The sequence below is a fragment of the Hippopotamus amphibius genome, chromosome 4 (assembly GCF_030028045.1).
Source record: "Hippopotamus amphibius kiboko isolate mHipAmp2 chromosome 4, mHipAmp2.hap2, whole genome shotgun sequence".
In the NCBI taxonomy this organism is placed as follows: Eukaryota; Metazoa; Chordata; class Mammalia; order Artiodactyla; family Hippopotamidae; genus Hippopotamus; species Hippopotamus amphibius.
Genome location: NC_080189.1, coordinates 3,092,204 through 3,119,496, shown reverse-complemented (window position 1 = coordinate 3,119,496; position 27,293 = coordinate 3,092,204). Strand labels below are relative to the sequence as shown.

Genomic DNA, 27,293 nt, shown 5'->3' with positions numbered 1-27,293 from the left:
TGGGTCTTTTGAGCTGAATTAAAAATGGTCTCCAATTAACAAGTCCCTCCTCCTGGTTCTTCTGTCTTTGCCTGAAATCTGCAGAGCGCTGCCCGACACAGTCCTTTCCTTCCCAGTGGCTCATGCGTGTGTGACGGCTGCCTGTAGGGGTCCCTGCACACACAGAGGCGGCCGCCCCCCAGTTGTCATTTGAGGGACAAAAGCCCACGCGCTGTCCGAGGCACTGGCTGTTGGGGCAGCTCCTCAGGGCTGACGGCCCTTCACCTGGGAGCACCAGCATCCAAAGTGTGACTGTGTCCACAACAACCTGGACTTTGCCAGGTAGAGACTCTAACTAGGAAGAAAGACTACTGTGATAGGGAGACCACGGCCATCCCAGAAGCCTGTGAGCATCCCCAAATCAGAGAGAAACAGGTTTTCTTTTATAGGGTAAAGGAGGTGGGTCGCAGGGATGGGCCGAATCTCGGGAGGGGAAGCCGGACGAGTGGGGGAGCTGACCAGTGGGCTCGCACAGGGAAGGGCTCGCACAGGGAAGCACGCCTGGGGTCAGCTGGCTCCCGGGAGAAGCTGTAGGGGGTGCAGTCCACATTCACGGTGCACTCGCTCAGGCTTGCGGCAGGCACAGCTCAGGGGCCCGGGGGAAGGGGTGGGGCCTGACAGGTGTGGCCCAGAGGGGCAGCAGGCAGTGGAGCCCTTGGTCAGCAGTGTGACATGGTGTAAGTTGCGATGGGCACTGCAGGGGGGTCTGAAATGGGGTGGCAGAGGCTCAGGGGGGAGGTGACCGTCCCGTAGCCAGGACCGGGCAGGGATGGGGGGGGTGGGATGAGGTACCCGTTGTGGAGAAAACGCGAGCGGCTCTTGACGTGGGGCGGTGGCAGCAGGCCTTGCAGAGCTGGGTGTGGCCCAGACGCTGGGGACGCTTCTCTGTCAGCACCGATGTGGCCTCGCCTCGGGTACACGCACTAAGAAAGTGGTGTCGTGGAGGCGGAGCCCAGCGGGGCCGGCCGGCCCTGAGGAGGACTGGTGCCATCTGACCTGCCCGCGCCCAGAGGCCACTTCTCAGGTTCCTCATCCGCAAAAGGAGGGACCCGACCCCTTGACACCTCAGGACCTTTCTGGCTGTGAGTTCATCAGGGCTCAGGACGTTACCCAGGCACGTGGACGCCACAGCTGTTGCTTCCACCTCAAGTGAAGCGTGCCAGGCAGGACAGCTGGTGGTCAGGGGGCTGCTGTGGCCTCTCTCTCTGTACTGTCAGTGTCCCAGCAGGAAGCAAAGGGATTAATTCCCACAGCATCTGACCAGGGCTCTGTTCAGAGAAGGGGTGGGGGAGAAAGTCCAACAGGCACTGCAGTGCCTGGGTCTCTGCTCCCGTCCGGGGCCGGGAGGGGCACGGGGAGGCGTAGCACCCGGATCCCAGGGGCACAAAGCCACAGGCCACCAACAGGCGCCAGACTGTGTGGAGGGAGGTGTGGAACCAGTAGCCACCCTGCTTCTCTCCCACGCTTTGAGCTCCTACTGGTGCGTCCACGGGACAGGCAGAGCCCCTTGAAGCCACCTGTACAGGTGAGCCCCCCCCGCCCCCAGCACAGAGCAGGGTGGGAGAGATGGAGGGGACCCGCAGAGGCACACGGAAGGCATCCAGCATCTCCCCAAATGACACCGAGAGACTCAGTGCCCAGCAGGTGCTTAATTTATATTCTGTTGAGTGGACAGGTCAGCTGTGTTGGTTGGTGGATGGAGGACGGATGGATGGAGGGACAGACCGGTGGACAAAGAGTTGGATGGCTGCTGAGTGTGTGGAAATGACGGGCTGGAGAAGGGGCGCCAGGATATTTGCCTCCAACTCGCTTGTTCAGAGGATCCCTTCAGGTTCGAAGCGAGTAAACTGCTGAGTGAGGACTCCACAGTCCCTAAGACGACACCCTCCCATCCCTCATCCCGACAGCCGCCCCTGCACTGTAGACGCCCCTCCGAGGGAAGGGAAAGGTCATGCGGAAGAGAAAGGTCAGGCAGTCTCCTCCTACATTGAAAGTGAAATTGTGGAAATACACATCCAATCATGACCTGTCTTGCAGTCACAGCGTTCTTGTATTTTGCAAAGTGCAGTCTGCCTGCAGATACTTTTGTACAATTATGCGGCCACTCCAAGGGCATCTCCGGTGCGAAGCCATGCCCTTGATCCCGGGCAGCATTTGGTATTTGGTGTCATTTCAGTTCTCTCAACGATGCCTTCTGTTAAAGAACATAATTTTTTAAAATTTTCCCTCTCAGAGTATTTTTCTAATCCAGCTTAACCCATGGAATAAACATCACTGGGAGATGCCAGCATTAATCGCAGGCTCTTTATTTCACTGGGTAAGCAGGCCATTCTCTCCCTCACCCTTTATTGCTACACAACTGTCAGAACCTTTGCCAGAATTCAGAAGACCAAGAAGTGACACGGCACATTAATCCCTGCGAGAGAGACAGTGCTCGGTTAATATTTTATGGCAAACAAATGGACTAATAAAAAATTCATACACTGCTCGTCAGGAAGAGTCACTGTATTTTGATTTGAAGGCACGTTTGGCTGGAGATTGGTAAGAAGGTTGTAGTCTTTCCTCACAAGCTGTGCTTTTCAGCAGCCGCAGTTGCAACGTGCTCCCGGGCTCGGCACGACCCTGCTGCCTCCTATCTGGGTGGCCCCCACCCTGTCCTGAAACCTGAGGGTTCTGTGTCTGCCAGCCCACAAACTGTGAGCTCCCCCATGACCAGGCTTTGGGCCTCCGCCTTCCAGCACCTGGAACCGTGTCCACACCGAGCCCTCACTAAATAAATGCTCTTTGAATGAATAAAGGTGTTTATGGGCAGATAAAGTGCTTTAGAATAAAGAGAAAATTGGTAGCATATCTTCCAGGCATCTTGGCTTCCTGTTAACCATTTGGTTTCATGTTCTTTTTTAAATGCAATTTCTACAGTTCTCAAAATATGATCATCTGTTTTCTGTGATTATCAAAATGCTTCTGCATCTCACTTCATCTGGACATTGGATCAGTCCTTATGTCTCTCAGAGCCCAGCTCCATCACCTTCTGAGATTATCCTGCTTCAAATCCTATTTTCCCCTCTCCTTTAACTGCGGTCAAATTTCCCTTTACTCTAAAGCATCCAGTCTGCCCACCAATTTGTTTATTCACTCAGATAACATCTAGTGAGGGCAGAGATGGAGACAGGGTTAGGGATCTGTCATTACGTGGTGCTTGAACGTGTCCTCGTGTGGCCTGCCCACCAGGCATCACTTGGCTCACTTAGTTTGGTGGTTCTCAAACTGGGGCACCATCGGGATCACCTGGGGGGTTCATTAGACCACACATGGGTCAGCCCCACCCAGAGCTTCAGGTTCAGCGAGTTGGGGAGGTGGTGCTGAGAATTTGTATTTCCAACACTTCCCAGATGCTGCTGGTCTGAGGATCCCACCTGCAGACCACTGACTTCAGTAATTAAATGTGGGGTGCAGAGACCGTTTCCTCTCCAGTGCCCAGGGCCGTGCACTTTGGCAGGTTTTGCCACAGACGCCCAGTGTCATGGTTTCTGCTTTGATCGTTTCTCCCTGGATAGGCCCCGCCTCCCTGAGTGTGGGTGACAACACGGGATGCCTGCTGCCTGGATGTACCCAGGCCACACACAGAACTCATCCCTGTCCACGCTTCTTGCAGGTGGCAGTGTATATGTATGCATTTTATTTCCTCTGTTGGTTACCTTTGTAAACTTAAAGAATACTCTTACAAATTTCTCTCATATTACATTAACTACAGACAAGAATTTTTAACTTCTCAATTTGTAAGATGGATCTAGAAGTGCTGCCCTCTCCTACAGGTTCTTTCCCTGTCTCTCCCACCTAGAAACCAGTCTTTTTAAAACATTTTTTTATCATTGAAATTGATGGCATTTGCATTCTGCCCTGAAACCATAACTTAATTTTCCTTATTTATCTATAGGTTGATTCTAAAAGACTAAAATCAATAAATGGCATTGACTTATCATAAGTAATTATCTTTCATGGTAGAGCTAAGTAGCATTCTGTGAATATGTCTCTTTTTTGTTCAGCTTTTTGTTTTTCCTGGAGTTTTAAATTGTTTTTATTTTTTATTCGAAGTATTTGAATTTATCATATCCTCATTTTTTTCCCCCAAACTGTATCAGGTTTTCTGCTGCAGTGCCTTCTTCCCCAAATCTGTCTCCCCAAGTCCACTGCACTGTCCCGACTCTAGTCTGGACTAGTTATTCTTTGTAACACCTGCACTAGTGCCACCCTGGCACTCCCCCTTTGGAGTCCCCTGTTGGAGCCACTGTTTCATAGATCTCACGTCATCTTCTTTCTTGATTTACTTTCACTTTTGTCAGGAGTACATCCTCCAGATGCTTCCCTAAGAAGTAACTGTAGAAGTAAACTTTATGAGTTCTTGAGTATTTTAAAGTGTCTCTTTTTCTCACACCTGTTGAAAATTTCGGCTGTATGTAGAATTGTAGTTGGATATAATTCCATCTTGCGTTCAGTGTTGCTGATGACAAACCTGATGTTAGTCTGACGCTCGTTCCTCTGTGAATCGTGCATTTTTTTCCTTCCTGAAGCTTTTGGATGAAGTAACACATCTACGTGTGGGTGGGCTTTCTCTGTTTTTTCCACTTGTCATCTGTCTCATCCAGAGACTCTCAGATGACAGTCCTGTCCCACCACATTTCCCATTCCCGGACTGCGTTGCACCTCGGCCTCCAGGTCCCCAAATTCTCTCTGGGGTCAACTCTCAGGTATTTTAGGCTGCTGCTTTTTCAGCCAGACTCATCCCTCATTACTCTTATGTCTGCTTCCTGTCTTCTAGAAATGTGGCGACGCCTGTCCGGTTATCTTTATTAGGGTGGGTATATACCAATTTCATTCCTTCTTTATCATCACAATTACATTTCTGGAGAGAGAAGACATACATAAATGTGATAAACTCACCAACGTAAGTTGGAAACTTCTAGTTACCCTTACGAACCTTATTCTTATTTAAAAAGTCATCTCTGCATCATAGGAAACAATAATCTCTTGCCACCCCACTGCCCATAGGTAACTGTCATGGTTGTTTTGATAAATTTTCCTATGAGACTTTTTTCTAGAACTGCACACTTGTTCTTTATTTGCTTATTTGTTTTTTAATAAGTCATTTTCCCAGCACCATTTGTTGTGTCTTCCTTTCCCCACTGATTTGAGATGATACTTTTATTAAATATTAAATTCTTATATAAACTATTCTGTTTTAATATAAACCATTGTGATTTAAGGCTGCCCATTACTTGTGAATCTACTGATTGTTATATCAGTAAAAAGTTTACAGCTATACTACATCATTAGCAACAAATCCTCTCTCAATTTTCCTTTTAAAACCGTCTTGACCATTTTTGTCCATTTCTTCTTATATGTGAACTTTAGGATTATTTTAATAGCTGCCCCCCTCTCAGAAAAGAATCTCTTTGGTCTTTCTCTTAGAATTAAACTCATTCCTTTAAAAAATATTAAGTATTTACCACAGATGAAGTGCTGCCCTCGTGAAGCTTAAATATAATCAATTCACATCTCCCCAAACTCATTATTAATTCTGAAAGTTTCTCATGTTTAGTTTCCTATCCCAGGGATGTAGCATGTTTGTGTTCCTGTATCCTAAATGTAAGATTCATCACTTGTGATGAGTGCTACCTTTGTTTTTAATCTGCCTTAAAAGATTTACTAAATGTTTATAATTCTGTGAAATAGTCACCCAATATTTCTTTGATTTTATTTTTATCACTTAATGATTACTTTTGATATTTGCATTCAAATTTATAATCAGATTGATAGTAGTTTGGGACTGGCTATGGATGAACTGGTTTTAGAGGTCATCTTCTTACATGTTAAGCTTTTAATTTTGAGCCTTTAATTTTGAGTTGCTTTTAATATAGGGTATATTCAAGTAGAAAGTATGCTTTAGACAAGAAGATATTGGTTGTTAAAAACACATTCAGATATTAAATACCATTAGACCTAGAACAGTGGGAAAATTTGAGATCAGCCTAAATTTGTATCGTTGCTCAAAACTTATTTCCTTATTCCTGGATTGTTGTGGCATTTCTTTTTCCATCGATCTCTAAGATCTAAGAGGTGTTTTGTTAATTTCCGTGGCGTGTGGAAAACTCTTTAATCTGCAAGGTCTTGTCTTAGCTCTGTAGGTGTCTCTCGCAGTGTCCCTGGTGATTACTTCTCTTCCCATCACTCTGGTTCCTCCGTGAGGGGCACTTACGTCCTCAGATGTGAGGAGCACTTACGTCCTCAGATGTGAGGACCAGCCACCATCTTCCATCTTCCTCCTGGATCCCTTCTTCTGCCTTCTAGGAGAGCTTCCCAAATTTTCCTTGATTTCTCTGGAGCAAATTTCTCTAATTTTCAATTTCCGTTTCTTTGCAATCCCCTCTTCTCCCCTCTTTGGTTGTACTTCTAGAAAGTAGCGAACCTCTGCAGAGTAACGGTCCTCACTCCCTCCAGCCCCTTGAAGCGGGCTTGCCCCTGTAGCTCTGCATTTTTTGGCGCAACTTGAAATGTGAACAATAAAGTGGTTAGTTGGCCAGCCTCACAGCTCAGTGGTGTTCTTGTGTGATTCGCTCCAAAGGTATCACTCAGGAGTTTATTACCAGAAAGAGAAGGTTTGTATTCATCTATTTATTTCCAGCTGCAGTGTTTCTCATATTGAGGCAGGAGGTGGAAGCATTGAGAATAGTGTGTAGTCACTGACGATCTCCGGCTCCTCTGAACCCTCTTCCCAAACAGGCCTCGACACCCACGATTCCGGGTGTGTTCGCATCCCCCACTTGCGGTGTTCGCATCCCCCACTTGCGGCCAAGAATCCCCCACCCTCAACGTCTGGTCACCTTTCTCAGCCCCACCACCCCACGGGATGTCTGGCCACCTAGCCTGCCTTCAGCAAGAGTCCTGTCCGGTCAGTTTGGCCAGAAGCCCCCTCATCCCCGATGTTTCCTCTTAGTGACCGTCTACGTGCTGGCCCCCACCTGCTGCTTGGCTGGGGGTCTCACTTTCCCCGCTGCACTCGGAGCTGAGCCTGGTCTCCGTCCCACGGCAGAGGGAGGAGGTTTGTGTCTCCCACACCCATCCCTGTGGCGCTGAATGTGGTCAGCCTCACCTTTTAAACACATCAGAATAATTTCTTCTTTCCTATTTGGCCTAAATGAAGATTGTGCAAAAGAACACCATAGAAACGAGAAGGAGGCAAAGAACAAAGACATATTTCCAGCAAATGGAAACAAGAATAGGGTCTCCCCTAATTATCAAAGTTATGGAGGCCGTGGAAAAAAACAGTCACCCCGGGAGACCTGACCTTGCCTTCCTTGATTTCTTGCAGATGGAATATATTTAAGTGCAGCCTGTCTCCATGACCTCACGTTACAGCTCAACAGGAACGTCTGCATCTAATGGGTCCAAAAACGGGAGTTAACTCGGGTCCATCCCCCAGGCCCTTCAGCGGCCGGGCTCTCTTCGGTGTCTGTCCGACAGGGACCGGAGCCCATTTATGACATAATTACAAATTAAAAGTGTTACATGTGCAGCATGGGCTAGGCACAGACCTGAGTCATTTTCATAAGGACCAAAGCTAAATACATGTTTCATGTCTGCAAACATACAAGAGATGGTCACATCCCGTCATTAACAAATGTGGCTCCAAGCCTCCCGGCAGTGAAACAGCAGCAAAGCAGGAGCCACGAGAAGCCGCTGAAAGGACGTGCTACTTTCAGAGCAGGAGCCGCGAGAGGACAGGGTGGGAAAGCGGACCCTGAAAACACACAGGTCCAGGATCCCCAGAGCCTGGGGGCTTGCAGAGCGGATGGTATGAACGTAAACAGCAAGATTTCAGAAAATCACAGAAATCGGGAGGGTGGAAAAGCATGAAAGTTGGGTTATGCCGAACGGCTCTCCACCCTGCCCTCGGGGAATTCACAGAGCCAGTGCCACGCGTTCCAAGGTCTGCCCTCCCTGCCCCGCAGGAGCCGATGTCCTGGGTCAGAGGCCTCCACCACTGTGTTTGCCATGTGCTCCTGACTTTGGTTAAATTAACAAAAACTGTGATTAACTATGAGAAGTGAGGGACATGGCAGTTTGATCCCCTGGTTAGCAGAAGCCTGTTTCAAAGTGCCTGGTTATTTAGACCCTTCTGTTGACAATCATTACTGAAAGTACTGGGTCTCCCTGCAGCCTGGCATCGTCTAGTGAACATGCTGCATCTTTGTGATAAAGGATCTTGTCAGATGTGAAGTCATCATTCTGAACACGAGATCTCATTACAGATAGGGCCGGGTTGGGCGGTGGGACACGTGTTCTCGGGCTTCTAGAAAGAACAGCCTCGGAATTCACATGAGGATGCTATTTTTGTGCAGTTGTTTTCTTGTCATTCCCTTCTAACTCTTCAATGTACATTTCTTCCTAAAAATCACGTCTTTGGAGGGCTCCGGGTAGTTGAATTAAGTACCAGAATCCCCAGTACCCCCTGATGAGTACAGGGTAGCCCAGAACACTGTGGGGTTTTCAGGTTTGGGTAAAAGCAGGAGCATGACAGATCAAGTCCACCGGGTGCCCAGAGCTGCGAACCAGTTTTCCTAATTAGCTCCAGAATGTCCTTGCGAGTTTAAGGAAAGGAGGCTTCCTCAGCTTGGCCCGGGGGCGGGGTGTCAGGCAAAGGGGAGGTTATAGGTTTAACCCTCCCTGAAGGGCCCCTTCTCCGAGCCCTGCCTGCCCCGTCACCTCTTCACAGCCATCCTTGACGCACACTGGCTGGACTGTGGCACTAAAGCCAGGTCAGCGGGCCGTGTCGACCAGCGTGACTTACAAAGCCCGAGGGGCAGGAGCACCGCGGAGGGGGTGCGGGCAGCCGGGCTGGGTGGTGGCCTGGCGCGGGTCACACAGCTCGCAGCTTACTCCACTCCAGTGCGGGCTCCTGCTGGCCCTCCCCTGGGGCTCGTGCGTGGGGCACTTTCCTCAGAGCCCCGTCTCAGAACCCCACGCGCCGCGTGTGCCCCGGGGTGCAGGCGGGGCCGGCGTCTCTGGCCCCCGAGGGTCCTGCCTCACCGCTCACGGTGCGTCTCGTGCTTTCAGGGAGTACTACATCACCATGGTCAAGTGGGCCACCAGCACCAAGGTCGCCGTGAACTGGCTGAGCCGGGCGCAGAACGTGTCCATCCTCACCCTCTGCGACGCCACCACCGGGGTCTGCACCAAGGTACGGGGGAGGGGCTGACCGGACGGCGGGGGCGTCCCCCACCCCGGGTCTCAAGGGCACCTTTGAGCCACAGGCTCGGCTCCGGCTGGTCCGGGCGCAGCCTGCGCGGGGCTCTGCGCCACCTTGTGGATGAATTCAGAACTGCTACAGCCTCGGGGCTGACCAGCATGGCCACCAACTCAGAGCTGTCACTTCCCTTTGTCCTCGCCCATGTCTGCTTCACCCAGGGGCTGCTCCTCATTTTCCGGTTGATACTTGGAGAGGGGAGGGGACCAGCATGAGGGCCCAGGACCCGGCACTGCAACCTGGCCCGGCCATTTCAGCCTCTCTGTCCCCCACTGACCAGAGTCAGCCAGCCCCTGGGCGGTCAGCACCATATCTGAGAGTCCCCGGATGCTCCCAGGGCCTCGGGTGGACGTGGATGCGTTGGGTCGTTAGAGGAGGCAAAGGAAGGGCAGACAAGGAGCAGTGAACTCTGAAGAGAGGCCTGGCTCCCTGCGAAGCCAGCGGGGACCCAAGCTGTCTCAAGCCTGCAGCGGGCCTGCCCCTGGCCCTGGGCTGCGTCCTCCACGCCCCCGAGCCCCAGGGGCCAGGTGTCCTGGTGTGGGGTAGAGAAACACCCATTAACATCAGTTAATAAACCCAGGCAGGTCTCTGAGAAACTCTTTTGGGGCCTAAGTTTTTATTTCCCAGCCGAGGAGGAGAGAGGCTTGCAGAGCAGCTGTGTTGTGACCTGGGAGCCCCAGACAGCAGCTCTGACCCCGAGGCTCAAGGACGGTCTCGAGGCGGGTCGCAGTGAGCTGTCGCTGAGACCGGTGTCCTCAATGGGCCAGTGATTTACTTTATTTTTAAGATAATTTAGAGCAGATGGCAGGTCATCCTGATGGGCTTCTTGAGGGGAAGGAAGGAAAGAGTGGGCGCCCAGCTGGGAAGCCGGCAGTGGCTCGTGACCCGATCGTCTGGCATCCGGGCCCTGGTCTTGCGAGGGCAGCAGTGAGACTCTGTCCTGCTCCTGCTTAGTGTCCACGGACGAGGAACAGAGCCGCCCCGGGGACAGGCCCACGCGCGTGCGGCTGCATCGCGATTCCTGGTGGTTCGGTTGGTGTGTGTGGTGTCCCGTTATAAGTCCTTCCGCACTGTTCTCTGAGATTTACTTTTCATATGCGTGTTAAGTCCTCGTAATGTTTTAGTCTGTTGGGGTTGTCACTCAGAGTTGTGAACTGGAAATTTGACACGTGTCCACACCCACACACTCACACACGCATACACGCACGTCTGCACACACACACACATGCACACACACGCACACACACGCATACACGCATGCCTGCACACACACAAGTTCCTAAAACAATGCAACACCCAAGATTTGCCTTTACATGGGCACGTGCCTGGTCATTGGCAATCATCTAGTGGACACGTGTGTGATCACTGGTGATCGTCTGACGGGCGTGTGTCTGGTCAGAGGTGACCACAGAATAGTAGAAATGCACCATCTTCCAAAGGATTTTCACTCCCCACCCCACCCCCCGTGCATCTGTCCTTGTTGCTGGGTGAGTGACATTTTTCCTGTTTGGGGACACTCGTGCTCAGCTTTGAGCCACAGTACGAGACGAGGCAGAACAGGGCCGGCCCCCTTCCTGAGCTTGTGCAGCTACCGTGGAGGGGAATCCAGTTGTTTCTGCACTGCTGGTCGCAGACACAATGCGTGCGAAAGCTCCTTCCTCTGATGCTCTTATCTCATTTCAGAAACACGAGGATGAAAGCGAAGCCTGGCTCCACAGACAGGTAACCGTCCCGCATGCAGGTCCCACACTCCGCGTCTACACTGGCTGCCAGGTCCTTTCTGAGTGTTTACAACACGGCTTCTAACTTTAAATCCTACGGGAAGCATCAGGTAGACACACACACACACCGCGCACTCCAGGCTCTGGGGGGCGGTGGCCTCCATGGAAGGGGCTGGAGAATCCCTGCTCTTGAGAACATGCAGTGTTCGGTGAGGTCTCAGTTCCCAGTTCAGTGATGTCCATTAGGTGCACTGAAAAGGAAGTGCAAACAGGTTGCCTAGATTTCTAGATTTAACCTACTTCGGTCAAAGGAAACGAAACATGCCTGGTGCTCCTGCTTTCCTGGGCGTGGTTCTCAGATGAGGTGAACTCCGTGCGATGCGGCAAAGTCTTCCTGGGGACCTGACTTCAGAGCCTTGCCTGGATTCCCCATCCCCTACTCGGGTAAGAGACACACGTGAAACAGGCTTGAGGAACTGGAGGTCGGATGAGACCTGCAGTGAGTCACCCTGGCAAAATGATTAAACTCCCACAAAAAATAAAACCCTGGGCATTGATATTTCTTCCTTCAATTGTTTTTCTCTCATTCCTCACCCTGAGGCTAGAAAGCACAGGTAGAAAGTTTTGGAAGCTCATTTCCTTCTTATCCTACGGAATGGAATGGAAATCGTCTGAAAATTCTATGGGAAAAATCAAATCAGGTTTGAGTCTCAGAATGATGGTGAAGACAGCACAGGTGTGCTTCTTTATTGACGGGATAGAGCCCGTTTATGGAAAATAACTGAAGCTGGACAATACGACTGTCATCAGTGGCTCTCCAAGAACATTCTAGGAACTCTGTGTGCACCTCTGTTATCTGTGGAGTCAGGAATCTGGTCCAGCCTCCGGTCAGTTATCTCAGGGGTGGTGGCCTCATCAGTGGGCACGATTGCGTTTAAATATGTCCTCTTCCAGGACTTCCCTGATTTTCCAGTGGTAAAGAATCTGTCCTGCAATGCAAGGGATGCAGGTTCGATCCCTGGTCGTGGAACCAAGATCCCACATGCCGTGGGGCAACTAAGCCCTTGTGCCACAACTACTAAGCCCTTGTGCCACAACTACTGAGCCCGTGTGCCTCAACTGGAGAAGAGAAAAACCCACATTCCACAACTAGAGAGAAGCCCATGCACCGCAATGAAAGATCCTGCATGTTGCAACTGACCTGATGCAGCCAAAAATAAAAATAAATAAATAAATAATGTCCTTTTCCTGCTCTGTGTCAGCCTGATGCAAAAGAGGAGTGTCCACTGTGGCCATTTCTGTTTTCCTATGTCCAAGTTTGGAAGCCAAGTCCATGCTAAGAAATGTCAAGAATGAGATTGTGCTTGGGCGTCTAAAAGAACTCGCTGGGGAGTCACGCTGAGAAGTTCTTGAAGGCCACCTGGACCGATGATGTGAGCACAAGTGTCAGGGTAACTTCATGGTGTTCCTCTTAAAACCACACAAAATGCCAAAGAGATTGAAATGAAAGAGTCAGGGAAAAAATCCATTATCTATGTGGTCACCTGTTCAACTAGTATGTGTGGATGGCGCAGGCACCGTGCTAGGCTTTGTGGATTTCAGAAACCTGAATCCAGCACTTCCACCGAGCGCACGTCCGCCGCTCTTTCCATGCTGTGGACCTGCCACGTTTGTTCATCTGTTGGTGGCGTCCAGGTTGTTTCTGTCTCTTGGCTGTCGTGAGTCATGCCGCCCAGAGCACGGCGCTGGGTGAAAGGGGGGCACCGCCACACAACTCCACTCCCGTGAGACGCCCGGGTCACCAAAGTCATGCAAGCAGGAGGCTGTCTGGTGGCTGCAGGGCTGGGATGCTGGGGGTGGGAGCACCAGCCTGCTGGGTTCTGGGCTCCATCAGGGGTGATGGAAATGGTTCGGAACCAGGCAGAGCTGACGGTCGCACGACACTGAATGTGCTCGATGCCGTGCAGGGCTCGCTGGCATTAATGCGTTTCAGTTTGTATCATGCCCGACTTATAAAGAAATGAATCTGCTAAAGCAGCAGCTCTCAAAGACGTCTCGCTGTAGAAAGGGAGAGAGCTGCAGGGGTCCCAAAGTGCGGAACATGGGTAGAGTCCTAGACTGTGTCCCCAGGGCGTGTCTAGGATGCTGGAAGGGCTCAGCCTCGCAGGGCTGGGAGCGGGGATGCATGGGGCCCGGAGGTGCCCCTGTGGAACTGGGCCTCAGGCCGTATGCGGTCTGAGTCGGAGGGGGCAAGGATGGCCTCACCAAGGCCGCCCGTGGTTTGCTTCCTCCTGGGCAGAGGGTTGTGGGAAAGCCGAGGTCAGAGGATCCCCTCTGTCCCCCGCCTTCCTTTCTGGCACTCATGGGACCCGTGTCCCTGCTGGTCACCTGTGCTTTGGGCCTCAAGCTGTCATCCTTGTAAGCACTGCCAGCAGGACACAGAGACACAGACACCGCTGTGGCCGAGACTCCTGTGTATTTTCGGACCACACATCCTGTGGCCACCTGAGGACACCAGCCAAGAACCAGACAGACAGCCTGGATTTGGGAAACTGCGTCGTTCCAAACAGAATCAAGTCAGCACTTAAAAAGCAGCATAAAGTAAAAGTATAATTCTTACACTTTTAAAATGTAAACTTTAAGGCACTTATTGGGCAACAACAGCTCACATTTTTAAAACAGCCTTTGAAAACTACTTCGTGTTGCCTTGAGTTTCCGATGTAGTCCAGCCAATGGCCGGGGGTCCCAGCCACTGCCCCCCCCCCACCCCGTCCGCAGGCGGCCACAACCCACCCACCCCCACCCCAGGACCTCACGGAGCCCCACCTCGCAGAGCACTGCTCAGCCTGTGTCTCTAACTGTTCCTTCAGCACCATGGTCAGTAGGAAACCCAATTTCAAACAGTTTCTCATGATGTTCCTTTTGAAGAGATTTTCCATAAAGGAATCTGTGGACCCTCTTTTTCAAAAATAATCTGTATTGTTGCCACATCCTTCACGATCCTGCGAGGGCCTGGAGGGCAAGTTAGGAATTCATTTAAGGCCGACCTGCTGTCTGCGTCTGCCGCCAGGGAAGCTGCTGGCGGCCACTTCAGGCCCGTCCATCACAAAGGGGCCGCAGGGCTCAGCCTGCTGCAGGACCATGTCGGAGCAGGAGAGGACTGTGGTCTGCAAGGTTCTGCCAACCTCAGGGAGACCCAGTGCGCGAAGATCATGGGGTCTTCTGCGCACTTGTTGCCAGGGTAATGGGGTGGTCGAGGGCAGTCCTGGGGCCATCTGAGCCTCCATTCCCCCAACCCCATCTTTTCCTCCCATCTCCTTCCGAGGCCGCAGCATAGACTCCTCAAAGGTCCCCCATGAGCCGACAAGAAGAGAGTGAAGACCCACCAAGTTCCCTCTCCTCGGGAGATATTCCGGAGAAATAGGCAGCCCCTCTCCCCCCCACACACACACACCATCACTGCTGCCGTGACCTTCAAAGCTGGTCCGGGGGCAGGTCCACTAGGGGCCTTGCAGACCCGAGGCCTTTTGGGGTAAAACCCAGAACCCATCTTTGTGTTTGAAGAGTCACTCCCACAGGTCAATGTCTGACACTCTTTCTTCTTTAACCAGAATTTTGGTTTTGTGATTTCAAAACTCAGGCAGGGAGATTGACAAGATGAATGTATATGGACCCTGGAAAGAACTGGCAGGAAGTCTACAAATAGCTCATGAAAAGCCTAGAAGAGCCTCTCACCAATAAGGACTCATTCTTCATAATCTGCTCTGACTGGAGGCGGGGGACCAGGCAGCACTTGTATAGTAGATACCCCGTTACCAGAGGATTGGAAACACTTCCCCCAGATCCAAGAAGGTCAGAACCAACGTTAAAATCCAGGTCTCCTCGTCAAAACTCATTGCACTTTTTCACTAAAAACACATTTACTACACGAGAAGCCAAGTTGCAGAGAGGTTCAAAGGCTGGCCCTTCACCTGCCGGCTGTGGAATGTTCCTGGGATCAATGTGAAGGTCACATGGGGATGGTCAAGTCCCTCTCAGTGTAAAAACATGCTTCAGGCCAGAATTCATTATTTATTACGTTTACTCATATTATTTTTCTCTCCCAAAAGTGCAAACGTTTCCCCAGAAAACTGAAGCAAGTATTGCGGTATCCGTCCTGCGGTTGGCAAATAAAAGTACGTTTAAAAAGCCAGATTTACTGCTGGTTTTCCCATTTCCTGTATTTTTAAATACCACGCTTTCAACTCTAAATAGAAAAATAAATATTTGCAGATTAAAGGTTTCATTTTACTGCAAATATTCATGAAGATTAAATGTCACTTTAATCACATGTTGGTTTATTTCTCTGGGCATATCATATTTGCATGTATTCATTCACTGCAGGGAAATGAGTTTTCCTCGTGCCAGCTGGGGTTTACTTACCATTTGTTCTCATCCGCACTAGCGTGGAGCTCCTTGAATCAGAAAATGTATATCGTAGCCAACTAATTGGTGTTCACGGATGGAAACTTTCAAGCCGGTGCTTCGGAGAGGCTGAGATGCCGCCGCCGTAGCAAAATCCCGTTTCTCCCATCAAGGCGACAGCCAACCCGCAGGGGGTCGTTGAGGGGCCAAGTGGGGGCTTCTCAGCTTTGCGAGTCCGGGCCGAGATGCAGCAACACGCTTCAGGTGCTGGCTTTGCATCCAGCCTGGAGTTCTTCCCCCAGGGAAAAGTTTGTTTCCAGGGAAAAGTGACAGCAGATCCAAGCAAACGTGTGCTGTCTAGCGAGTGCCCGTGTGGAACTTCCCTCTCGTTAGAAGCCGTGTACAAGCACAGAGAGTCCCAGGGAATGGCGTGTGCGCTCACCTACGTCTTAGAACATACAGAATCTGTCCTTGTTTGCTGGGTTTTTTTTTCCTTTCTTTTCTCTTGTCTCCTTGGTGGGCTATTCAGTATGTGGTGGATTTTGTTAAAGAAGAGAATGAAAGACAGGGTGGAAAAACCAGAATTCATTTTTAGGCAAAATTAGGTTTGCGATTGTTCAGAATTCTGTTTTTTCATGATAGATAGTAAACACCCCAAATGATGTAAATGAACTTATTTACAAAACAGAAATAGACTCACAGACATGGATAACAAACATAGTTACCAGAGGGGAGAGCGGAGGTGGTGGGGGTCGGGGGGAGATAAATTAGGAGTTTGGGATCAACAGATACACATGACTATATATAAAACAGATAAACAACAAGGACTTACTATACAGCACAGGGAATTACATTCAATGACTTGTAATAACCTATAATAGAGAATCTGAAAAGATATATATATATATATATAACTGAATCACTTTACTGTACGCTTGAAGCTAACACAACATTGTAAATCAGCTACTTTTCAGTTTTTAAAAACAGTTAAAAAACCTCTCCTGGAGAACTTTGCAGGGCACCGGGGATTGGATAGGCCACAGGTAAGAGGGAGCCTAGCCCTGCTCTTGCTGAGTGCCGAGATCCTGTTTTGCCCGTGAGCTGGGTGCCCTGTGAACCAGGGGATGCCTGTCCATCCGCCTCTGCTTAGACCGTCACATCTGCATTCCTGTTATTCTCTTAGAAAACTGGAGCTTTGACTCCAAAGGAGAGAAGAGGCCCCACACAGCCTTTATCCTTTCAATTGCATCTCTCTTTGGAAATTACACAGAAAGTGTATCTCAGAATGTAGTGTATCCTGGTTCCAGCTCTTCAAAACCATATTGAGAGTTTGCAGACTTCCTCAATGGCTTGCATCCACAGAATGAAGAGCCAGTGTTCTCCAAGGACGGCCGGAAGTTCTTCTTTGTCCGAGCGATCCCCCAGGGGGGGCAGGGGAAGTTCTACCACATCACCGTGTCCTCCTCCCAGGTGAGCCCCCCTAGTTTCCTGATCTGCTGTGGGAGAGACAGCCCCCGGGGGCTGGAGGCCGAGGGCACGTGTCACCTTCAAGGTCCCCAGAGGGAAACTGGGCCCTGAAACTGGAAGGTGGGTCCCCCCATGGGGCTGAACGGGGCCCTTGTGAGCCAGGCGACCTGCCCGGCAGGGGTCACATCCACCCCTCCTGTTATTGCTCAAAAACACAAACGCCGCTTCTGAGACATCAGAAGAGACTCAGGGAGCGTTGCTGGGTCTGAACCCAGGACACGTGTGTAGGCGACTTTGTCGGTCTGCCCCCACTGGCCTTTCCTCCCTCTGCTGGGTCTTGGGGGCCGGGCCCAGTGCCCTCACAGCCCCCCGGGTGTCCCACCTCCTCAGGCAGCCAGGCGCACTGCCATCCCCTGTGCTGGAGCAACGGGGTAAGAGCAGAGCATCCCTGAGCGGGGGGCTGAACACGGCACGTGTAGTCGGAGCAGGCACCCTGGCGCACGCCGCCCCCGCAGAGAGGGCACCTGGGGGTCTGCCCCCCCCGCCACGGGGTGCGACCCCAGGGCTGCACTTCAGGGACCCTGTCCTTGGCAGGAAGCTGAGGGCTGCGGGCCTCCCATCAGCACCGCCCTGGGCCCCGGCGGGTAGGCCCATGTTGAAGCAGGTCTGAAGCTACTTGGGATCAGGGCACGTCACAAAACATTATTTAAAAAAAGTGTTCTGTGGATAGAAAGAAGTTCATATTCATGATGTGCCCATAATATGACAACCTCCAAGGAAAAGTTCCGGGAGTGCCCCCCACGGAGCAGCCTTGACGGGACGGGAGGGAGACTCAGCCGGGGCTGAGCCCAGGGGCCGCGTTCACGCACGGGCCTAGCGCGGCTGGTCTCGCTCGCAGCCACTTAATCGCGTGACCTGCAGGGCGCCCGCCGAGCGGCCCACGTGCAGCCCTTCACGCCTGAGGCCTGAGCGCCGCGGCCCCGGATGGCGGTTTTCTTACTTGGGATCACTTCAGTCAGGCTTGAAATGCCGGGATGTCCCCTGCAGCCCCTCCCGGGTTCACCCGCGTGCCCAGCACCGGCTGAGGCCCGTCCCCAGGAGCCCCTCGGCCCCACGCCCTCCGGACCCGGACCCGTGGCGCTCAGCTGCTCCCGCCCCGCCCGCACAGGCTCGCCTTCCTCCCGAGGCTGTTCCTGGGGCCCCCGCGCCCCGCGCCTCGGGCCCTGTGCCTGAGTTGACAGCCTCCGCGGGGGCCCCCGTGCCTCGGGGTCTGCACAGCCTGTTCCCGCGGAGATGGTCATGCCTGTCTCCTGCTGTGGCCTGTTGTCATAACTGTTCGGCTCGGGGAGGCCTTTAAGGAGAGGCCTCGTGTGCAGACACGCAGCAAAACCGTTTCCACGGTCCCGTATTTCTCTTCCCTCCCTCCTGGCCCCCTGTAGCCATGACCCCCGATGAGATTCACAGGTTGTAAAGGAACCCCCTGAGCATCTCGTGAGGCGCTGACCCTGAACACGCAGAGCTCGCGGCGCGGGCGGGGGCGGGGGTGGGGGTGGGGGCAGGAGCACCCCAGGGAGGCGCCCCCCACCCCCGCGTCCTGTCTGTTCCAGCCCAACAGCAGCAACGACAACATCCAGTCCATCACCTCCGGGGACTGGGACGTGACCAAGATCCTGGCCTACGACGAGAAGCGGGACAGGATGTGAGTGCGCGTCAGGCGGGCCGCCCCCCGCCCGGCCTCTGCGTCCCCTCCTCTCTCAGCGCCCAGCACGTGCCCTCTTACACCGCAGTGCCGGGCCCGTGTTTCTTCATGAAAACCTGTCCTTAGATTCCTGCCGGCCCACCCCACGTCCCGAATCTTGAGGTCCCAGTGAGGACGTGGGGGGCCTGTGTCTGAGGGGCGGCCGTGCAGGGGTCCCTGAGCCTCTGCCGGTTCCGGGCGGGAGCCACGTGCGCCGTGAGCCTTGCCCCGTTCAGCACAGCTGCCCCCGACGCGGGTTCATCACTTTCCCGCTTCTGAGAGACATACGCCGAGACAGGAGGTCAGGTGACTTACTCCACACTGTCCGGCCAGTAGAGGAGAAGCTAGGGCTCGACCCAGACCACAGAGAGTCCCCGCGGGACACTGTCCCCCTCCCTGCCCTGGACCAGGGCCAGGGCTCCCACAGGGGCGTCCCAGGTGGACACCAGCCCACAAGCCATGGAATCAGGCTCTGTGTCCAGCGTGGAGATGGCCCGGGCGGGCACTTGCTCGCTGTGCACCCTGAACGGCACGGACCCCAGTGGTGGGGGGGGGGGGGTCTGCAGAGGCCGAGCCCGGAGGGCAAAATACACACCTGCCCCGAAGCCAGCTGACTCCGTGCACCTGCTGGTCTTTGCAGCTACTTCCTCAGCACCGAGGACCTGCCGAGGAGACGCCAGCTGTACAGGTACGTCCCCTCTCCAGCGCCCCCATGCCCCACCCCCCACCCCCGCACACCCCCCAGTCTCCCGCGGGAGCCCTCCCACTGCAGAGCCGCACCGTCAGCAGTACATGGTGCGGGGGGAGGGAGGGGTGGAAAGGAAAACCCCACCACAGATGCGTAGCTGCACAGCCTGGGGAGAAATAACCAAAAACGCTGACAAGCTTTATTATGTTTTTCTGTTTTTGTCAAGTTGAGTCCCGTCCTCACTTATTCTCATCTCTTGGTAACTCGTGGACTTCTAACCGTCTTTGCACCTTCAGTCAGTTTCTGACTTGGAGGGAGTCCTCTCAGCTGGGTTTTCACAGGAGGGAAGTGGGTTTGGGAACGTGTGAGTGGGCCGGGGGGCGGCCTACCTGCCCCGGGCTAACTCCACGTGGGACGTCGGTTGAGTTCCAGAATCTCGAAGGAGGCAGAGCAGGGGTGACCTCTGCATCCTGGAGGGGACAGGGTATTTTCCGGGGTCTGTCCCTCTTCAGCATAAATCCTGTGACCTGCCCCCACCCCGGTTGCCGTTCTCACCAGGGAAAGCTTTTGGTTCTGAAGTGGGGTTCACCCTGGGCTCCTTCTGCCGGTAAAGCAGAGGTGGACGTGGGCACCGTTACCTCCCCGATGCTTTCCAAACGGGAAAGCGGTGGCGGCTGGTTCCTGCCACACGCACGTGGGCCACCTAAGAGGACTTCCCTGTGAGCGGCCCTCGTGGTCTGGACGGAGCGGGTGCCTGGGCTCCCCTCCCCCCACTGCTGGGAGTCAGAGGAGCCCCGTGAGGTGCAGGGCCGCCCCCTCCCGTCCGCGGGCCCCTCTGCTGAGAGTAAGGGCGGCACGAGGGAGAGAGGCGCTGCCTTTCGGGGGCGGAGAAGACTCCAGCAAGTCCCCGTGGTGACAGGTCTGCTTCTCTCTGTGGATGCTTCACCTCTGCTTGTCCACCAGGATAATCCCATCTGTCCTGTCACCAAATTAGCACAGGTGGTGGAGGCCGGCCACCCACGCTGCCTCTGACGTGTCCTCTCTCCCGGGAAAGGTCTTCAGTCCTGTAGGCAGTTTTCACGGTAGAACCCTTCCCATGCCAAACGCTCTGACCAGGACGTCTTCCAGGTTTATTGGGAGATACCTCAGTATCTCGTAGCTTCTGCAAACGTGTCAGGCCTTCTTGACATGAAACTGTGCTTGATCCCGGGTGACACCTGCAGGCGTGAGAAGCCCCCTCCTGCCCCCTCCCTGGCCGTGGAAGCAGCTGAACCCCACCCCCCCCCCCCCACCGCCCCGTAGCTGCTGGTGCTGGAGGCTCATCCTGTCCCGGCAGGTGCTCTGAGGGGAGAGAAAGCTCCAGAACACGTAGCTCCTGTTCCCAAAGTGCTAACTGTCCGCCCAGAGGGATGAAGCGCTAGAAATAATGCCCCCACCCCACTCGCCCATCAGGATGTGCCCGGGCCTGGGTGGCGCCCAGGAAGCAGCCGTGCTGAGGGCTCCTGGGGTGGGGTGGGGTGGGCAGGCCTTAGGACAGCTCCGTGGGAGGGTGACAGCAGAGCCAGCACTCACAGCATCCCCGCAGGGAGCCGGGTGGGAGGACTGCTGTGCAGGGGAGCAGCCAGCGGCCGGACACGGGGCTCGGGAGCTGAGAGTCTCGCCCGCGGTGACCACCCTGCCACCCCCTGTCCCTGTAGTGCCAACACGGTGGGCAACTTCAACAGGCAGTGCCTGTCCTGCGACCTGGTGGACAACTGCACCTACTTCAGCGCCGCCTTCAGCCCCAGTGCCGACTTCTTCCTGCTCAAGTGTGAAGGTGAGTTCCCGGCACCACGGCACACAGCTTTCTGAGCCGCCGCTGAGACCCGCGGGCACGTGCCCCCCTAGGGGCTCCGGGGCCCCAGGACAGGTAGGGCCGCCCAGCGAGGACGTCGGTTCCCAGGAGCAGCCTTCCTGAATCCCCTCTGCCTGCTGTGTTTCTGATCTAAAGAAGAACGTCCAGGAAAGAATGGTTGGGTGGGAAAGACCTCAAGGATGGTCTCTAAACGGGGCAGACATCATTTTCCAGAAATAGGTTTACATACGAGGCCGAGGGTGAGCTGGGGGCTTCAGAATCCGTGTGGTAACTGGCTGAGGGTCATGATTTGGATCTTGTTCTTGGGCTCTCACTCGCGTTCACTAGTACGTGCTCCGTCGGTCACCTGTCACGGAAGCCCGCCTCTGGTCTGGCCTCTGGGGTCAGAAGCTCCTGCTAAGCTCTGCGGGGTCTCCTCACTCCAGAGTTTACTGGGAGTGGCCTCCTGCTGAGGACGGCGGCCTCCTGTCGTCCAGTTGCCACAGACTCCAGCCCAGGGTTGACGCTGAAAGGCTCTCACAGGACACCTGTGGCCCTGGGTTCGGGCAGGGAAGCTCCCGTGTGCGCGTGGCGGGTGTAAAGCTGGCGCCCGTGTGGGGAAGCCACGTGGACGGCGTGTGTGGAGCTCGCTGAACGGTCGTTCGTGTGCAGACTTCCCGACCTCCCGCAGGCGTTCCGGGCTGAGGGGAGATCACATTTCCTTTCACGCTGGTGTCCCGGCCAGGCTGGGGACACGTCCTCTTCACAAGGCTGCTTGCGTTGCGGAGATTTCGTGTGAAGAGGTGGCTCCTCAGGTGTGAAGGGAAGAGAAGCAGAGAGCCTGTCCCCGGTGACAGACGTGACCCCGCCCGAGACCACCGTGATCTCAGCTGCAGACGGTGGGGCGCCCTTCCTACACACGCCTGGGTGCACTAGTAATGGGACTGATGCATAGGATTTGAAGGCTGGGAGGCTTGAGGCCATCGGACCTGCTCTCCATCCCCAGCTCCATTTTGTTTAAAAACGTAGCTCTTCACTGATCCCAGAGTCGTCACCTCAGGATCTTGTGCATCATTTAAAACCTATTTAAGTATTTAGCCTGTTGCCTCCGCTTAAAGTAAGCATAAGCTAGCCCTCTTCCCTACAGAATCGCTCTTTAACATTTTTTCTGTTGATAACCTATTTTCTGGCTCATGCAACCTGAATGTCCAAATCAACCTCTCCCCTGAACCCTAATCAGAATCTCATTTTACAAAGGAGATTTTCTATAAAGACATAAATTTACAAAGACGACAGAATGCGTGAGGCAGCGGCAGGCGGCTTTTACCGCTTACGGCTCGGACCTCGGACACAGTCACAGTGACGAGTGCCTGGTGCCCTGAAGTCAAATCCTGATCCCGCGTGAGGAGGGCAGAGCCAACACCCCGTTCACACCACGGGCGTCAGGGGGAGCGCCTGGGGATGAAGGTCGATTGAATGACATCTCAGAAGAAATGATGATACCTGTTACCGAGTCCAGGCTCGCTCTGCTCACCGCACGACAGGCCAGTGCATCGGAGACGAGGTGTCGAGGCAAGGAATACGGCTTTATTCAGAAAGCTGGCAGACCGAAAAGCTGTCTCCTAAAAGACCATCTTATCGGGGTCTGGATGTCAGTTTGTTTTATAGAATCAGAGAGGGAGAAGCTGTGAGGAAGTAAAGTTAAAGGGCCGCCAGTCTTGCAAAAGATCTCCGGGAATGACCAGCCTGGGTGAGGAGTTGTGTTCATTTCAGCCGTTCACGCAGGTAGGCGGGCAGAGTGCCTGCCCGTGAGCTGAGCAGGGGCACTTTCGCTCAACATTCAGGCAGGGGGGCAGGGTTCCTGGAGGCAGGCCAGCATGTGTGATTACAAAAGCAGCAAAAAGCAAAGGGTAAAGTCAGACAGGTCTAACGTGGAGTCTGATGTAGCTCTACACGATAACACACCCACTTGGGTAGCTTGGGCTGTTTTGTTGGTGAAGAAGCCTGAGGAGAGCCTCCCACGGTGGGCAGCAGTTCAGAAAAATGTGTGGCGTGAGCTAGAGTGTGAACAGCCGTGAGGACGGGGAAAGCACCAGCGAGGCAACAGGGAGGACGCTTCCAGGATCTTGTCCCGGAATCTTTGCAGCCTGTGGACACACACATGCGAGAGGCCCATTTAAGATCCAGACACAGTTACATTTTCCCACATTCTCAGTGGGTGTAAACGTGGCCCCGATGAGTAGCCCACAGCAGCGTTTGCTGACCTCCACGTCCTCTCCTGTTTATTTCTTCCACGCCCCAGAGCTGCGCCGGGAGACTCTGTGAGCTTTGACCAGCATGCAACTTCTCCTCCTCCTCCTGCGGGACTTTGTCGTGTAGATTAACTTAGCCTCTCAGGTACAACCAGAACAACAAGAAAAGTCTCTCTTTTGTAGGCCGAGGGAAAATGTAGGGGCAACTGGACGGGTCTCTGGGACGAGTCAGGTAAAGGGAAATGTGGCAATGCTCCCGCTCTCAAAATTGCCCGGCCCGTCACAAAGGGAGCTGGAGATGTTCAGCTAGGGCAGAGGTTATGGCTAAAGGATTTAATAACAAGGCCAAGGTGGGCCCCAGCCAGCGGAAACAGGCGCCCAGTCGGAGCAGACGCGGGCCCACGGCGCATTATCACACGGGCTGCGTGTCACAGCAGCCACAGCCCCGTGTACACCTGTCCTTCCTCCTGCTCTCCGTGGACCGTCTATCACAATGGCTCCTGGTAGGTTTATCCAGTGTGCATCTGGCCCCGCCGCTTACCTGCAGCGCTCAGGGTTGTGGACCCGTCATGGCGGAGTATAGCGCACCAGTCGCTTGCAGTCGGTACTTCTGCGTCATTAGCCCTCTGGCGTGTTCTTCTCCTGATACCCAGTTATTCTGCTGCAGCATCTTTTGTCCTTCTTCATCACTGTAGGGTTTCACTGAGTCTTATCACCTTTTACTTTCTCCTCTAATCTTACAGTAACATTTCTCCTGTGGTTTCCCAAAGTGTGCCACTTCTGTATTTCTTTATAATTTATAAATTCGTAACTTTTATTAAGTATGCAACCACTTAAAAATACATACATTATTTTTATACCTTTGCACACTGTTAGATTAAAAATAGACTAAAATAGAATACAGGTAAGTAGGACCTGGGAGTGTTATTGATCCACTCCCTACGTAGCTGAAGCCCATCTGTCTGTGTTCACATCTAAACGGCATGGACTTTAGGTGATCACCAGATACTTGCATGACAGACAGATGTAAACCACATTCAGTAGAACCTTGTGGAAACACACATATTTAACATAGGGGTTTAGGTTCCTTTCCAGATCTCTGGGGTCTGGCAGTGAAGCCAGCTGCATCCAAAAGATTGTCTTATGATATAACATTTTATAATGAAATCATATCTATTCTGGGACATACCAGTAAGCTGATGGTTTACATGCTTAATTGGTCGTAGTGAGCCTGTGAGATGGGTAACAGAAATACCTAATATCTGTCCAGCTTCCTACAATTTGAAAAGTACATTCTTATAATACTTGATATTCATAATGCCATTTCTGACTCCTTGCAATTTTTACTGTTATCACAAATAGACCCACTTAGAGCTCCTTAAACGTGCTCCACGTTTCCATGCTTTTGTCTCTGGCCGCCTGACCAACTCCTGTACATCCCCTCCCAGAGGGCTGAACCGGCAGCAGTGAGCTCGCCCGGGCAGCGTGGACGTGGCTGTGGGTTCACCCTGAGACCGGCGTCACGGATGGGACTCCTCAGCTGTTGGGGTCGCCCAGATCAGAAGCCTGGGACCCCACCCTCCAGTCCTGGAAAAGCCCAATCTCACCCCTAAAGAGGAAAGCACTCACCTTCTATGTGCGTTTCCTGGGGCTGCTGCAACAAATTACCACAAACTGGGTGCCTAAAGCAGTGGAAACATACTCTCTCACAGCCCTGGAGGTAGAGGCTGGAAGCAGGGCTGATTCCCACGGAGGCCGAGAGGGAGGGTCTGCTCCGAGCCCCTCCCTGCTCCTGGTGCTGCCCAGACCCTCCATCCTAGGCTTGTGGACGCACTTCCACAGGCACCCGCCCCCCCCCCCCCCCCCCCCCCCCCCGCGGCTGTGTCCAGATACCCTCTCCTCGTAAGGATGCCGGTCGGTCACGGGGTCCCCACCCTAATCCCAGGCGACCTCCTCTTAGCTTGCTTACGTTACAAAGACCTTACTTCCAAATAGGGTCTTGTCCACAGGCGCTAGGGGTTAGGACCTCAACACACCTTGAGGGACGCAGGTCAGCCCACTGCACCTCCCTCCCGAGACCCACGGCACCTGAATAAGAGAGGACGGAAAGCTCTACTGCTCTGCTTCCCAGGGACACAAGACCCGCGGCCGTGCACCAGAGGCCATTCTCAACGGTTTTACCACATCCCAGGAGGAGTGTGAGGGTCCCTCGGAAAGCAGCAGGATCCAGACCGCGGCTTTGTAAGGCAACCCTGACGTATCCGAGGGAGAAGACGGCTCTGGTGTCGGTTTCCTCCAGGAATTCTTCTTCCCGCTCATGGAGCGAAATAAACCCTCACGTTTCACAGAGCTGTGAAACGTGCTCACGGCTTCTCCTCCCCGAATACACTCGACCCTGAACAACCAAGTCAGAGCCCCGGTTCACAAAGTCTGAGTTTTAGGATCGCAGCCTCTGTGTAGAGAAGTGGATTTTTCTCTTCAAACCGAATCCCAGGAACACAGTTCATTTCCCTGTAAGTTTGTCAGGTGCTGCATCGTCCCTGTTGCCAGGAAACGTCAGGGGACCAGGACCCGTGTGTGAATCCAGCATGTGCTGCTTCGTCCGAAACAGTTTTTATATTTTTTAAAATAAATAAAAATGGCTTTTTCTTGGAACCAACAAGAGAACTGTAGCCTCTCCCACCTGTTCTGAGTGAGGAGAGGAACAGCCTGTGTTAGCGACCCCTCCCCGGACGCAGCCTCCCCGCCACCAGACAGAGCCCCCCCATGGCTGTGAAACGTGGCGCAGGGGCTGCTGCCTGCGTTTAAGGTCAAAGAGTCAGCAGCCCCATTTATCAAGACAGGCTTCTCCCTCTCGAAGTCAAATTGAAACAAAATAGGACCCAGGCTGATCGTAAGGTGAGTGACTGTGTCCTGATTACTGTTCTTCGCACAATTCAGTTCCCCCGGGGCCTCTGCCAGCAACGGCCCTGCCGCCGTCCAGAGATGTGGAAATCACGGTGACGGGGAGCAGGGAAGTCAGAGCCGGGGCCTGGGCTGCACTCGGGTCTGGGCCGCCCGCTGGCCCAGGTACGTCAGTCAAGCTTGCTGCCTCCTCCGTCTCCTTCTCCCCAAATAGGGTCACAACAGTCCTACCTCCTCAAGTTGGGAGAGTTAATCAAGAGAACGCATGTGGGAGCTCAGCCTGGTAGCTGACACGTAGCAGATGCTTGATACACGTTAACTGGCCTGTGATCACAGCTGCCATCACCAGCATCGCCTCAGCAGTCGATTGAGGATGTCTTAGGTACCATCAGCTACTAACTCAGGATCCAGGGGTTGGGCTGTGAAATTAGCTAAGCCACATCCCTTACTGTGTCTCCAAATGAACAGATGCCCTTCTCCCTCACGAGCTGGAGCTGGGAGCCCTGGGTCTGCGCTTACACTAGCGGGGTAGAAAGTTCCAGGAGTGAGCATGGCTGCTAGAGTCTCAGAACAGTGACCAGCTGTGTGGTCGGTGCGGAGATGAAGTACCTGGTGACCTCACGGCGCCTCTGCCTAGGGGCCTCCACAGCTGGGTCTTGGCAGTTAGAAAGGAACCACCTTTTCTCCTTGTCTCTGATACTCCCTCTTCCTGTGCCGTGGCCCCCCCCCCCCCCCCCGCCTTCACTCGTCCCGTCGCCCAGTGCTGCCAGCTGCCCCGGCTGCGTCCTGTCCATGGGAAACATCGCACACTACGGCGCCACTGTCCTGGGAGTGCTCCTGGAGCCTGGGTAGTGACGGAGCAGCAGAGAAGGCAGGGGTGGAAAACAGGAGTCAGTCTCGCAGCCCAGCTGCCCTTGACTGGAAGCCGCTGGCTGTGGCACA

The 27,293-nt window shown here is 53.6% G+C and overlaps 1 protein-coding gene across 1 annotated transcript in view; it reads left to right on the top strand.

Annotated features, from left to right (window-relative positions):
* The window catches only part of DPP6 (dipeptidyl peptidase like 6), a 717,707-nt gene that overhangs the window by 625,280 nt on the left and 65,134 nt on the right, over positions 1-27,293 (top strand). Inside the window, exons 11-16 of the mRNA XM_057731732.1 lie at positions 9,154-9,277; positions 11,027-11,065; positions 16,831-16,938; positions 18,543-18,634; positions 19,314-19,361; positions 21,059-21,177. Of these exons, the coding sequence (XP_057587715.1) occupies positions 9,154-9,277; positions 11,027-11,065; positions 16,831-16,938; positions 18,543-18,634; positions 19,314-19,361; positions 21,059-21,177 (530 nt within the window). The remainder of the gene's footprint in view (positions 1-9,153; positions 9,278-11,026; positions 11,066-16,830; positions 16,939-18,542; positions 18,635-19,313; positions 19,362-21,058; positions 21,178-27,293) is intronic.